This window comes from Eulemur rufifrons, chromosome 8, assembly GCF_041146395.1.
Source record: "Eulemur rufifrons isolate Redbay chromosome 8, OSU_ERuf_1, whole genome shotgun sequence".
NCBI lineage: Eukaryota > Metazoa > Chordata > Mammalia > Primates > Lemuridae > Eulemur > Eulemur rufifrons.
This window is the reverse complement of record NC_090990.1, coordinates 541542-554812: the sequence shown is the minus strand read 5'-3', so window position 1 is coordinate 554812 and position 13271 is coordinate 541542. Positions and strand designations below refer to the sequence as shown.

Below are 13271 nucleotides of genomic sequence, written 5' to 3'. Positions count from 1 at the left end.
GTGTGCTTGCGTGTGTGTGCATGTGCTCGCATGTGTTTGCGTGTGCGTGCACAGGTAACACACACTCAGTGGGAGCTGAGCTCTACCTGGTGAATGGGTTCAAGGGTTTGGAGACAATTCTGGATCCACCCCTCTCCTGGCTGTCTAGACGGCAGCCCGCACACCCGGAATGTGCGTGGCTCTGATCCACCCCTCTCCTGGCTGTCTAGGCCGCAGCCCGCACACCTGGAATGTGCGTGGCTCTGATCCACCCGTCCTCCTGGCTGTCCAGACCGCAGCCCGCACACCTGGAATGTGCGTGGCTCTGATCCACCCCTCCTCCTGGCTGTCTAGACCGCAGCCCGCACACCCGGAATGTGCGTGGCTCTGATCCACCCCTCCTCCTGGCTGTCTAGACCACAGCCCGCACACCCGGAATGTGCGTGGCTCTGATCCACCCCTCCTCCTGGCTGTCTAGACCACAGCCCGCACACCCGGAATGTGCGTGGCTCTGATCCACCCCTCTCCTGGCTGTCTAGACCGCAGCCCGCACACCCGGAATGTGCGTGGCTCTGATCCACCCCTCTCCTGGCTGTCTAGACCGCAGCCCGCACACCCGGAATGTGCGTGGCTCTGATCCACCCCTCTCCTGGCTGTCTAGACCGCAGCCCGCACACCCGGAATGTGCGTGGCTCTGATCCACCCCTCTCCTGGCTGTCTAGACCGCAGCCCGCACACCTGGAATGTGCGTGGCTCTGATCCACCCCTCCTCCTGGCTGTCTAGACCGCAGCCCGCACACCCGGAATGTGCGTGGCTCTGAGCCTGTGCTTCCCGCGGGGGACGTGTGTGCTTCTCTGCGCACCGCTCTCTCCCCGGATCTCTCCAAGCTGACGTTTGTCCACCAGCCGTTGCCCACCAGGCGGCACAGTGGGGGACGAGGCCCATGCTGACGCTTTGTCTGTCCCCAGGGCTTTGCTTATTTCAAGCGAGGCCCGAGCCCTCCTTGCAGGCTACCAGGACAGCAAAGGCTTTGGGATCTGCATAATTTCCCCCCATCTTCTTTTCATGTGAGTATCTTGCGAAGATGGTTAAATAAACACAACCGGCGTTTATTTAATCTCCACATGTCTGCGGCCCCGACGCATTCCCACAGGTACAGGGTTCTCCTCCAACCTCAGGAATTAGGGTGCTCGGAGTAGCGACCCCCGACCTGCTCACACAATGAAAACAAGCGTCCGTCCTAAATTCATCGAATCACCATTCCGTGCTGGCTCGGCCCACAGATAACACACGGCTCGTGGACTCCCAGCGACACGCACCCGTTACGCTTAATAACCGGGCAATAACCGAAGTCACAGGGTCGTCCAGCCGGGGACGCCGAAGGGGGCTGGGGAGAGAGGACGGCACGGCAGGGGCTCTCCTACCTTTTTGATGCAGCCCTCCTGGGACGACACGTCCGCATCGGTCAGTATTTGCTGCAAAACAATTTGGAGAAGGGTTGTTAGTCTCTGACAGTTGCTGATCTCCAGCTACAGGGGGTTGTCAGTCGTGAGGGCCGACCAACGACGTCCTCTGAAGTCACAGGCAGGACCCAGGGACTTCCCTGCACTGTGGGTGCAGGGCCTGCGGGTAACGGGGCCCTTTATTCCAACAGAGCTTCCCGTGTGCTGGGGACTCCAGGCGTCCCCTCGGGAACGTCACTCCCCTGGAGAGGCCACAACTGGCTCCTGTGGCCCATGTCGGGGACGGAGCTTGCTCTGGCCGCTTAGTAACTGGGTGGGGACCCGCACAGGAGCAACTTGGGGCCACACGCGCTGCTGACACCTTTCCGTGGGGACACAAAGACACTTCGAATGTATAGGGACGACTCTGGTCCCCCCAGCAAATCGAGCCGCGTGCGTTTAGAGAGAACACGGCCTGCCTTGTGCGCCCTGGGGGGTGCGGGAGGGGAGCCGGTGCTGCCCCCCTGGGGCTTACACTCCAGCACGGGGATTCATGCCAGACCCCAGGGCAGGGGTCAAGGACGCCGGGCAGGACGGACTGGGGTGGCTGCACGGAGAGGGCGCCGACACCATTTCTCTGCTAATTGGAGGCAGCAGCATCTTAACTTGCCTTTACTGACACCCCAAATCCCCAGGGGAGATCTTTCTCTCCACAGTTTTAGGAGGAATCTTCTGAAAGGAAACCAGGCTAAGGCAGAAAACTGGGGTGCCCTGGGTGGCCACTGAGGGTCCCCATCCGTGGGCAGCACCAGGAGTCCCCCCTCCCTGCTCAGGGACAGGGGGTCGCCACGGTGAGAGGAGAAGTTTCCAGCAATCTGGATCTTTCTTCTACCCGGACGGCTTCAACGTGGTGCCTCCTTGGCTCTGTTCTGGGGAGCGGCAGCGTTCACCAGGCGTCCCCTCTTACACACCCCAAGCTCCGCTCCAGCGGGTGGCACTTCGGTGACCGGCCCAGAGCGCTGTCCGAGCTGAGCAAACTGACAAATTAGCTGTAGAAACTGGGTTTTTCCCTTCTGGACCGACAATGGCCAAGCACGGACAGTATGTGAATTGCAACGTCGTTTCTGTAGGAACAGAAACCAGGGCTGAACCTAATGCCTGAGAATAAAGTGAGGGATGACGTGAGCGCCAAAGGTCTCTCCCACAGCCCCTGAAACTGCACCACAGATTCCGAAAACCCACGTGGACAGCGCCGGTACCCCTGGTGCCCGCCGGTGCCCCCGGCAGGTGAGGACCAGGGTGCTGTGACCCCACAGCCCGGCCCGTTTGCCTGAGCTCAGCTGTAATAACAATAAGTCATATTTTTAATGTTGAGAATTCTAACCAATTGGGGATTTTATGTTTCTTTTAATAGATTCTGAAATTGTGGTTTGGAAAATGGTTATAATGAAAAAAAGAGAGAATGAGACCAAAAAAAAGGTGAACACCACAAACGAGCCTCCAAGCAAGTCTCCGCAGAGTCGGCAAGAGACTGAGGTCATGGGCGCTTGGCCCTGGCCGGGTCTGAGAGGCCGAGCTGAGTCTGGCCCGTGCCCGGGGCTTCTGCGCTGGTTCATCTGCTTTCCCTCCCAAATCTGGAGCCGGGAAATTTGGCTGGATGCTCGGCAGTGCCGAGAGCAGAGGAGAGAGTGAGTCTGACCACCCGGACCTCAGAAACGCCGTGGCTCCCAGGAAAGGGCCGTGTGCACCAATGCCCAAGGTCAGAAGCCACCTCCGCACAGCCCCTAGAGGAGGGATGGGCCCTGTCCAGCCACGGTCTGGCCCGGCCTGCACCCCGGGCACCAGCAGGGACAGAGGCCTCGGCCAGCCTCACACAGGGCAGAGGCTCCATGCGGCGGGTCACGGGGTCTCCTGAACTGGGCAAAGTTTTGTGGCTCATCAACCCTGTTGGCTTTCCACAGGGGGGGCTTGAACCAGACGGAGAAACCCTGCATTTTAGTTTTGCCAAGGAGAGCAGCATTCTGCACACCCCTGGGGCATGAGACACAGCTACAGAAGGGCATCCAAGCCCCTGGCCCTGCCGCATCATGGCCGAGGCAGGGACATAGTACTGAACAAGGAAGCCGGGACCTCAAGCCTTGGTGGCACTTGAGCCCCGAGCCTCTCTCCCCTTGCGCTGAGTTCAGTCAAGGGAGCCCCCCCAGCCAGCATGACCCTGCACAGCCCAGACGCTCTCACCAGGGGCCCCCGCCCCGCTGAAGCCAAGATGGGCAGGGACCCCCAGCACAGAGACACGCGGTTGCTTCACAGAGGCCCTGAGCGTGAGCTAAACGTGTCGAGAGACACGAGATCTCCCTGGAGCGCAGTTTACAAGCTGGCATGGCCCAGCTGCCGTGGGCCCGGCTCACTTCCGTTCCAGGTTGTCTCACACTGGCACAGGGGCCAGTGCCAGCCCGGCTTCAGCACCCGGAGAAACTGGCGTTGGAAGAGGAGAGCCAGTGAGGACGGGCATGGCACGCCGCGGCGCCAGGCCCTTGCTGGAGGCCACGCGGGGAGGCGGTTCTTGGTGGAAACTGCCCTGGTTCTGGTGCCAGAGAGAGTCTGGCTGTCCTGGGTCTGGGGACCGGGACGCCCAACCCAGTGGGGCCCCGGGGCTCCCCGAGAGTAAGGGGCACAGTTCACGTTGCAGCCCAGCCTCCCTGAGCACAGAAACTGTCTGTGGATCCCGGTGCCAGTTAAAGGCTGGGCTGGAACCACAGCCTGCGCCTTCCTGCCCTGGGCGTGTTGCAGAACGAGATGCCGCGTCACGAGCACCAACAGCCAGCGGGAGTCGCACTCCCCGCCCGCCAGCCAGGGCCTGCTCACACACGGCCATCCCGGAGCCGTGCCCCTGGGCTGGCTGGGGAGGTGGCACGTGGTGGCCTCTGGCTGGACATTTCCGAGGGGCTCCCCCTCCCAGGGGGAGTGTGTGCCTGGGGCCCGTTCCAGCCGGGCTCGGTTTCTCTCCACTCCCATGTGCTTGGGGGAAAGCAAGGAAGCCCCCTCTGGAGTCAGCCCGGGAAGCCCCTAAGAGCACCACACGCCCGTCTGGAGGGTTCTGGGGTTTGAGGCCTCTGGTTGTCCACAGACGCCACCCTGGGCCCACGGTGGCCTCAGACGCTTGGCCTCTGGGAAGGGGACGCCCTCGCTGTCCTCGTCCTGCTCTGTCGGGCGTGTGCACCTGCGGCCACAGGGCGGCAGCTCTGTTTCCACCTTGATTCTTGGGGGCCTGACTTTCCTCCCTCCCCCATTCCAAGGCCCCAGGTTAGGAGGTGGCCGTGCAAAACCACCTTCTGCGCCTTGTGGGGCTCATATGTTACCTCCTAAGCATACAGGAGGTTCACGAGGCAACTATTCCTTGTGGTCACCTGGTGGGCAGGGCCAGAGGTTCCCATGGGTTCCTGGCCAGCCAGAAGGGGTGGGGGTGGGACCTACTCCTTCCTGAAGATCCTGGGGTCACGTCCTGGAAGTACGTCTCCCCCGTGCACGGTAGTGGCTGCTGGACGGCAGCGGGGCCAGGCTGTTAGGACCGGGGGAATGTCAGTCCCCCCCCCCAGGAGAAAAGCAGCTGGGGGCTGCCTGCTCTGAGCTCCGCAAGCGCTAGCGGGTGTCTCTGAGGAGGCGACGCCGCGCTCTGGGGGCTGGAGTGGGCTCTGCAGGCCGCAGACATGGTCCTTCCCACAGCCGGGCTCCTCCCGGCTCCGGCCTGCATCTGAGACCCCCACACCGACGTCTGAGACCCCCCACACTGACGTCTGCTACCTGTGCAGGAAACCCCGTCAGAAACCAGCACGGGGAGCATTCCCAGGAGGGCGGGCCAGCTTCCCCGCGGTGCGGGGCGGCCACTCTCTCAACAGATGACGCGGCACGTCGTGGACAGTCACACGGCCTCCCCCCACCTCTCTGCTGTCCCTCAGATCAGCTGGACACCATCTAGGCCCAACTTCATCCCGCAGCCCTTGGGCTGACGGTGGCCAGAGCCACTGTCCTTTGTCCGAGGCTCAGACATGGCCACATGGGGTGCCACATCCCGGTGTGCCCAGTGGCACGCTGCCCGAGGGCCCTTTCCTCCATTTCTGGAGGTGTCGGCAGGGTCTCTGCATGGGTTCGGCTCCTGCCTGCGCCCCAGGGCTTGTGGCCAGGTGGGGGCACAGAGCTGGACGTTCCAGTGACACTGTCCCCAATGCCCAAGATGCTCCATACAACGCACAGAGCAAGAGGGACTCAGAACCTCGGGCGGGGCCAGGCCAGCACCTGTGGGCAGGCGCCTCACCTCCCGGGTCCCTCGGTTCTCTCCGTGGCTCCTCTGAACACAGCGCGTGGTTCCCGCAGGCTGCAGGGTGTGCCTGGTTGCCTGGTCGCACCGGGGCAGAGCATGCAGCCACTGACGATGGGGAGAACCAGGTACGCACGTCCAGCCCGACCAACCACCCCAGGCCCCCCTCGGGGGAAGCAGGCACCGATGACTTTGAAGAAAGACGCGTCCCCTTGCCCACGGGGCGCCCGAGCCCTGCTCCTGCCTGGACGTGACGGCGGCCTTGGCAGGTATGGGCGTCGTTCACTCTGCCGCTCACCCAGTGCTGACCTCGGGAACAGGCGGCCGGACGCACTCCTGGAGTCTCTCAGCCTTGGCTTCCTCCCCTGCCGAGGCTGCCGCTCCGCTGAAAACCCTCTTTATGTGCTGGCGTGGCCCCGAGCACATGCACCGCGGCCGAGCGCTGGCACAGGCGCGGGGCTCTCAGCTTCCCCGCACCCCGGCAGAGGTATTAGGTGTGTTTTGATTAAGCGTTTTAGCCAAAAGAGAGAGGTTTGACCTCTGGCATTTAGCTTCTCTTGTGGGTATCGGTGCCAGGATTTAGCTAAGTGGGGTTGGTAAAAACATCTTTTTGACTCTTAAAATAAATACCCTCTGTTCTCCAGGAAGCCAGCAAGGACGAGACACACACAGAGACATCTCACACGCTCACAGCGCTGGGGCTCGGCCCGGCCCCCACGGGGGGCTACACTTTCTGTTCGGTGTCACAAATGGATCCCAGAAGGTTTTCCTCCCTTCAAAGTTATCTGCTGCTAAAGTATCTGAAAACACACCCCCAGGAGGGACCCCGGACCCAGCCCTGGCCTCGAGGGGCCCCGAACCAGAGAGGGGCAGGTCGCCGCGGCCCTTGGGGCCTGACGCTCTGGTCCGTGCACCTGCCGCTGTGGGCCGCGAGACCAAACCACCTCTCGCCGATCTACGCTTCTCTCTCGTCTGTTTCCGAAGTAGCTTCCTCGTATCCAAAGATGTAGGTCTGGGTCTAGAACCTGCTAAAGGCTGATCCAAGGCCCCTCTCCTGGGCGGGGGCGGGGAGGGGCTCAGGGTTTCCTGTGCCGGCACCCAGGGTGTCACAAGAGGGGCTGGCAGAGCCCCTGACGCTGGACCCTGTCCTGGCTCCCAGCCTGGCTCTGCTCATCTCTGGGGGCTGTGGGGACGTAGTCTGAGCAGGCGGTGTAGACAGCGGTGTCTACGCAGCCTGTCCTTTCAGTGGGGCTTACACCCAACTAAATGGAGCCCTTGAAACGGGGCTAATGAGCTGATGACGGGACCTGGTGGAAGCTCCGTGTTTCACACGCCGCCCGTGCGCGCCCTCTGGGACGATGGCACCTTTAGGGAACGACTCTCATTCTTAATTTTCTTTCCAAATCAAAATCCTACAATTACTGCCGATTTCCCTGGTGTAAACGCTGCATTAAAGTGACAGCAGTGGTGATCTGGTGACGGTGGCGGGTCATCCTCTGCGGGGGCCTGTCCCAGGCGTGGCGGGTGCAGGTCGCCCCTGCTCACCGCAGCCCACGTGAGGCAGGACCCAGCGAGGCCCACGTCTCGGACAGGAACAGAAGCACCAGGCTCGGAGCTGCCGAGTGGTGCCGCCCGCATCCGAATCGGCCCTGCGGCCTCACCCTGTGCTCTGCGAGGACCGGGGGCCTGGGTGGACACATCCGGCGGGAAGAAGCCGCATGCCAGAACCTTCCGACCGGGACTCACACCTGAACCCTGGCCAGGACTCTCCCCAGGCCAAACTCCCTCTGGCCGTGTTCGCCGGGGCCGAGCTGGGTGGTGTTCTGTTGGCAGCTCCGGCAGGAGCCGTGAAAGGCGGTTAGTCACCGGCCGACCTGGCGCTGGCTCCCCGAGCAGAGACTCCAGCGGTGTTGACACAAACTCTTGAGCTCTCAACTGGGAGTGGGATAATATTTATTTATTTTTTGCATTTAAAAAAACCAGCTTGGCTGTGTTTGAGCTACAGAAATGATTTTTTTTAAAGCTCCTTGGACACTGTTTTTAGCTTTTATGCCTAAACAGATACTTCTCAGTTCTTTCAAGTGAGATCTACCCAATGAATGGAGGCTCTCTCTTTACTCCTAAGAAAAATATTTACACAGTCAAGTACGGCACAGAAAAGGACCCCGGGCTCCAGCGAGCCCAGCCCCAAATGTACACAGGTCTGCACACCGCCGCCCCTCCCCCGCCCTGCCCGCCGCATCCTCCTCCCAAAGGCATCCCCAAGCCTCCCGCTTCAGACCCCGTAATTGGGAGTTTGCCTCGGACCCCTGGGGGAGACCCCCACACGGGCATTGACAAGAGGGGACGGCAAAGTCCCACCTCCCAAACCCCTTGTGTTTGGCCCTGGAGCATCCAGGCTGCTCTGCCCCCAGGGCCCCCGTGCAAGGAGCAGTCGTCAAGACTCCCGGCCTGGCCCCCAGCTGGCTCCTCCCCAATGCCTCCCCAGCCCCCAGCTGGCTCCTCCCTGATGCCTCCCCGGGGGACCGTGCCCGGCAGGTGGCCTCTCCCCTGACCCGTCTGGGGGTGACGGGGCCTTCTGCCTTGCTACGGCCACGAGAGCCACGAAGGGGCCCACAGACCTCAACCGCGTGCCTGACAGTTTCTCTGGACTGCAGGGCTGCCCTGCCCTGGCCCGTGCTGTCCTGCCTGGCGGGCACGGCCACCAGACCCAGAATCCGGGCACGGTCTGCCGCTTCCTGACGTTCCAAGAACACTCTGTTCACTGGCAGCTCAACGGGTTCCAGCGCCTGCCCTGGGCCCGCGCCCCCGGGAGGCTGGTCCCGCCCACACCTTCCTCCCTGCAGGCGAGTCCCTGAATGAGAGAGTCACCTCCGCTCCAGGTTATGTGGCCACGGCCTCCCTTGGTGCCCTGAGGGCAAGGCGCCGACACCCTTCTATCCGCATCTCCTGAGCAGTTGGTGAGCAACTATTCTAGGTTGCCCTGTGGAAAGTGCCTCGGGGACATTCTTTAACATCTCTGGGCAGCGTCTATTCCGTCTATTCCGGCGTGAGCGACTGTGGGGCAGAGACAACGGAGAAGCCTGCCCCTCCCCCTCCCACGAGAAAGTGCAAGGCCACCAAGGCTGCGGTCCAGACGCACAGACGTGGGCAGGAGCCCTGGGAGTGGGGGTCCCGCAGCGGCGGTGGCAGGTGGAGGGGCGGAGGACAGGGGCAGCGGCGGCCAGTGTGCGCACAGGGAGAAGGGGGCAAGTGTCCCCAGACGGAGCTCGGAGGCCTTGAGGCCAGGCCAGACTTGGGTGACGGCGAACACCGGCTGCGTGTGGGCGAGACAGACAGACGGTGGGGTGGGGGCACGGAACGGAGGGCGAGGGTCTGCGGAGAGCGGCAGGAATGCACACGCTGGTCCCAAGTGGTTCCTGTGCGCGTGTCCGCTCCGAGGAGCGTGTGAGAGTCCTTCCCTGCTGACCCAAATGTTTGGCAGGCCACGGGGGCTCCAGCCTGTGTCCCCCTGTTCCCCCCACCAGCTGGGACCTGTCCAGCTCTCCCCACGGCAGAGCTAGAGGCTGCCCTGCCCGGGGACAAGAGGCCACCAAACACACAGTGGGACGGAGGAGAACGGGGGCAGGCGCCTCGCTGTGGTCTTTGCTCACGCGGCGCATCCGGAGTTAGAGCAGCGGGAGGAGCCGGGGCTGCCAGCCGGGCGGTGGGCACCGAGGGTACAGTGCATGTGGACAGCGGGGCTGGGCAGGCCCTCGCCCAGGGGAGGACTGAAGCTGCACAGGTGTGGACCAGCCCCTGACCCAGGTCACCTGAGCACCCCCCAGGGAGGGGCCCTGGCAACGGCGCATCTCTCTGGAAAAGGACCCAGAGAAATAAAGGTGATGTCACCAGCCCAGAAGGCTCCCTGGGTCCCCCAACCCAAAAGGCGACCTCAGCGCCAACACAGTGGTCAGACAAGCACCCCGTGAACAGCTGGCAGGCTCGTGGTCCCCGACCCAAAGCCACAGAGGCCCGCTGAAGGCAGTCGCTGCTGGGAGCCTCGGTGTGGGGGTCCTGCCTCCCACTCCCACCTCCTGGCTGGAGGGTAGCAGGACCCCCAAGCCCCCTGGCCCCCACCCCAGCTCTGGGGAAGTGGGGGCCCCCAGCCAGCCCTTCCCGGGGACGAGGGGCAATGCGGCTGGAGACACCAGGTCGCCGTCTCCCGTGGGCCCTTCCCTGACCAAATTCACCCACGCGATTCCCACCCGCTCACTCCCTGGGCAGACACCTGCGGGCTGTGGCCTTGGGCCCCACGGCTTGCGTGACACAGGCCAGAGCACGGTGCCTCCGCTCCCGACTGCGATGAAACGATGGGGACAGTGTAATGGCTACTGTGTCAGCTCTGCCACAGGCGCCACCGCGGTATCTTGCTTCGTGCCCGACATAATCCTGTAATGACCCCCACCAGCCCCCGGGAATGCCGAAGCTCAGAGAGGCTGAGCGAGCTGCCCGACGCCACACAGCCAGGAAGTGGCAGAGTTGGGATTCCAGCCCAGGCCGAGAGACTCCACCGGGCACTTTCCGAGCCACGGGCTTGCGTGGTCTCCACGGAGCCGGTTCTGTTGGAGGAATGGGGAGGTGGGTCCAGAAGGGAGAGGGGGGATGGAAGGAGCTTTGCCTTCTCCCCCGTGGAGAATGTGTCCAAGCTGGGGGGGGGGGGCGGCGCGGCAGAGTCTCGAGTGCCCGGGTTTTGGCCACAGCTGCTGTGCTAACTCCAGACCACCGTGCGTGGGGACGGTGGGAGGCAGAGAGCCGCCAAACAAGACCGCACACTGTCCTAATGGGACCCAATTACAGGGACAGCTGCGTCCATGAATTCCAAGCTGATCCGCTGTGAAAAACGGGCAGCATTTGGAATCTCGCGGCATCCGTGCAAATGCAGCTGCCGGCGGCGCTCCCCAGCCCGGGTTGCTCTTTGGGGGCGGCGGGTGGGGGAGGCTGAACCAGCGGGGCTTGGCCAGGTGAGAGCCCCACTCTGCCCCGATCCCCAGGCCAACCCCACGGGGCACACTTCTGTGTTTCCAGGTGACGAGTTCGGGGTCCGGCCCACGGAGGACGTGGCAGAGAGATCTCTGCAGGGCTGCTCTGCCTCACGGAGACTGGTGCAGACTCAGGGCCGACGCTGCCTGCCCGTGAGGAGGCTTCCGGGGCCTTCCCGGCCCACGCCGAGTGCCAGGCAGACCTTCCCTCCCCTCCGAGTCCTTGCACAGCTGCAGGGCTGGCTGGGCAACCAGCGAGCTGTCCGGGCTCTGCGCTGGCTCCCCCCACCCTGTGCTCCCGTAGGCCCAAGCCGTCTGGAGGCCCTTATCCGTGCAACGGGCGGCATATGCGCCAGGGATGACCTTGACGCTGTTGGTGAGATGAAAGGGTGCAAATGGCAGCGGCCCAGCCGATCACTCCTCTATTGGCAGCAAGAACACACAAGCCACGATGCCACTCGAGGGGAACCATCCACTTGTGAGACCACCAAGGGTCACGGCTGGAAACCCCGTAGAGAGGACCAGGCACAGAGGGATGGTGCCTTCCTGGGCGGCCGGTGTACCCGGCGGGGCCGCAACACAAATGACGTCCTAGCAGGTGCGGCCTCTGAGCTAAGTGCGGCCTGTGCGTGTTTTAAAGGGTTGTTCACAAACAAAAGGGTTGTTAAACAAACAAACAAACAAAATGGGACGGAGAACGCACGGAACACCAAAAGCGCCAATCACGTGAGAGCTGGCCTTTTGCATCAGAAGCACGTGGACCCCCGGCCACGGCGGATGCAGCGTGGTCCGCAGGAGGGTGGGGACGGGAAGGCCTCCGTGTCCTCGGGTGGCGCATCCAGCACGAGGCTTCCCTGAGGGCCCTGCAGGGGACGGGAGGCTCCGGTGGGCAGCGGTGACGCATCCGCCCTGGGGACCTTGGCACACGCTGGCTGCCGCCACCAAACGGCAAGGGCAAAATGCCACTCGGGGGAAACACAGCGAGGATGTGGCGGGAACCACCTCCCGGGGTCCGAGGACGCAGTGTGGTCTTTCCGGGCAGGACGGGCAGACAGAGCCCCCGACACCTGACCCCGCGGGCAGCTGTCGGCCCCGCCCACCCGGGGACCCCGCGGAGCCACATTCTCAGCTGCAGCCGCCAGGAGGAAGAGACGGCATGAAATTGGCCGCGGCCTGAGACCTCTCTGTCCGCACTTTCCTTTTTCCCTCCTGTCTGTTTTCCAACAAGGAGAAGCACACAGAATGGTCACAAAGGAAGTCCCACAATGTTTGTTGGAATTTCCACCTTGAGCCGCGAAACTTCCTGGGATATTTCTCCTTGTCTGAGATGGGGAGGGGGCCCCAGGGCAGGTGGCTTTGGGATTCGGTGTGATCTTCTCCGCGCCAGCCCTCGGGCGTATCCTGAGAGGCCAGAGTCTTGCCCTCTTGCACAAAGGCCTCAGCGAGACCGGTGACACCGGGGAGTCTAGAAAACCCTTTTACCCAGCCCTGCCCCACCGCCCTGGGGAGAGCCGTGGGCACGTCAGGGACGTCGTGGCCAGCTGCCCACGGAGGCCAGCGTGACGAGTACAGGAAGTCTCCTCCAGTGACCTTGGTTCGCAGCCCTGCGGGGCCAGGGACCCGGACAGCGGCAGGGCGACGCGCATCCACCCGGGGCCACGTCCACGGCACCAGAAAGCGCACGGAATCTGAACACAAGCAAGACCCCGACGCCCAAGGTGTTGGCTCTCGTCCTGACTCTGCAGAGTGAGATTTTGTTCTGGTGGCCGTCCCTCGCCACCTAGCGCGTCACGGAAACGAGGGCTGCGCCCTGCTCTGGGGAGACGGCAAACTGCTCGCCCTCTCGCCTGTGTCTGAGGACCAGGCCTGGTGGGATGGCCGTCCTTGGACCTGCTCCACGCCACAGCCCGGAGCCTCGGAACAGCGCACACCTGCTTACGTCCTGCCCCCTCACCCTGAGGAGCAGGAAGAGCCTCTCCCAGCCTCCCCGGCGCTGCTCTGACGGCCGGAAGTCAGAACGGACCGTTGGCACCAGCAGCTCAGTTCCAGACAGCGAGCGGCTACATGGGAACACCCCCCACCCAGTCCCATCCGCAGGGGCCAGTGGCTGGCGGGGAAGCCCCGATAGGGAAGGTGGTGGCACTTTGATGCGCGGCCGCACGGGGCAGCTGTCAGCAAACTTGACAAGGTCACCGTCTGTCTGCGGGGATGGACTGGGAAAAACGACCCCATTAGTGCAGGAAGAGGACGGGGGCACAGGGAAGGAACCTTCCGGGCCAGGGCGGGAGGCCGGGGAAGGCCCCGGGCACCTGCAGGCAGCGCCTCTCCTGCCCGGCCTCCTGGTCCTCCTGGCTGCATCTGTGCTGACCTGTGGCCAGGAACCTCGGCCACACAGCCCACGTGAGGGCAGGAGTGGCCTCGGGACAGTGTCCCGGGAGGGCCTTCTTCTCTCTGTGGCCCTGGCACTTGCCACCTGCTGCCCTCTGTGGGCTGGGGGGGTACTGTGTCCGTGG

General features: G+C 63.3%; 1 protein-coding gene across 1 annotated transcript in view; it reads right to left on the bottom strand.

Moving 5' to 3' along the window:
• The window catches only part of PRDM16 (PR/SET domain 16), a 212621-nt gene that overhangs the window by 160286 nt on the left and 39064 nt on the right, over positions 1 to 13271 (bottom strand). Inside the window, exon 4 of the mRNA XM_069477528.1 lies at positions 1405 to 1455. Coding sequence (XP_069333629.1) covers positions 1405 to 1455 — 51 coding nt within the window. The remainder of the gene's footprint in view (positions 1 to 1404; positions 1456 to 13271) is intronic.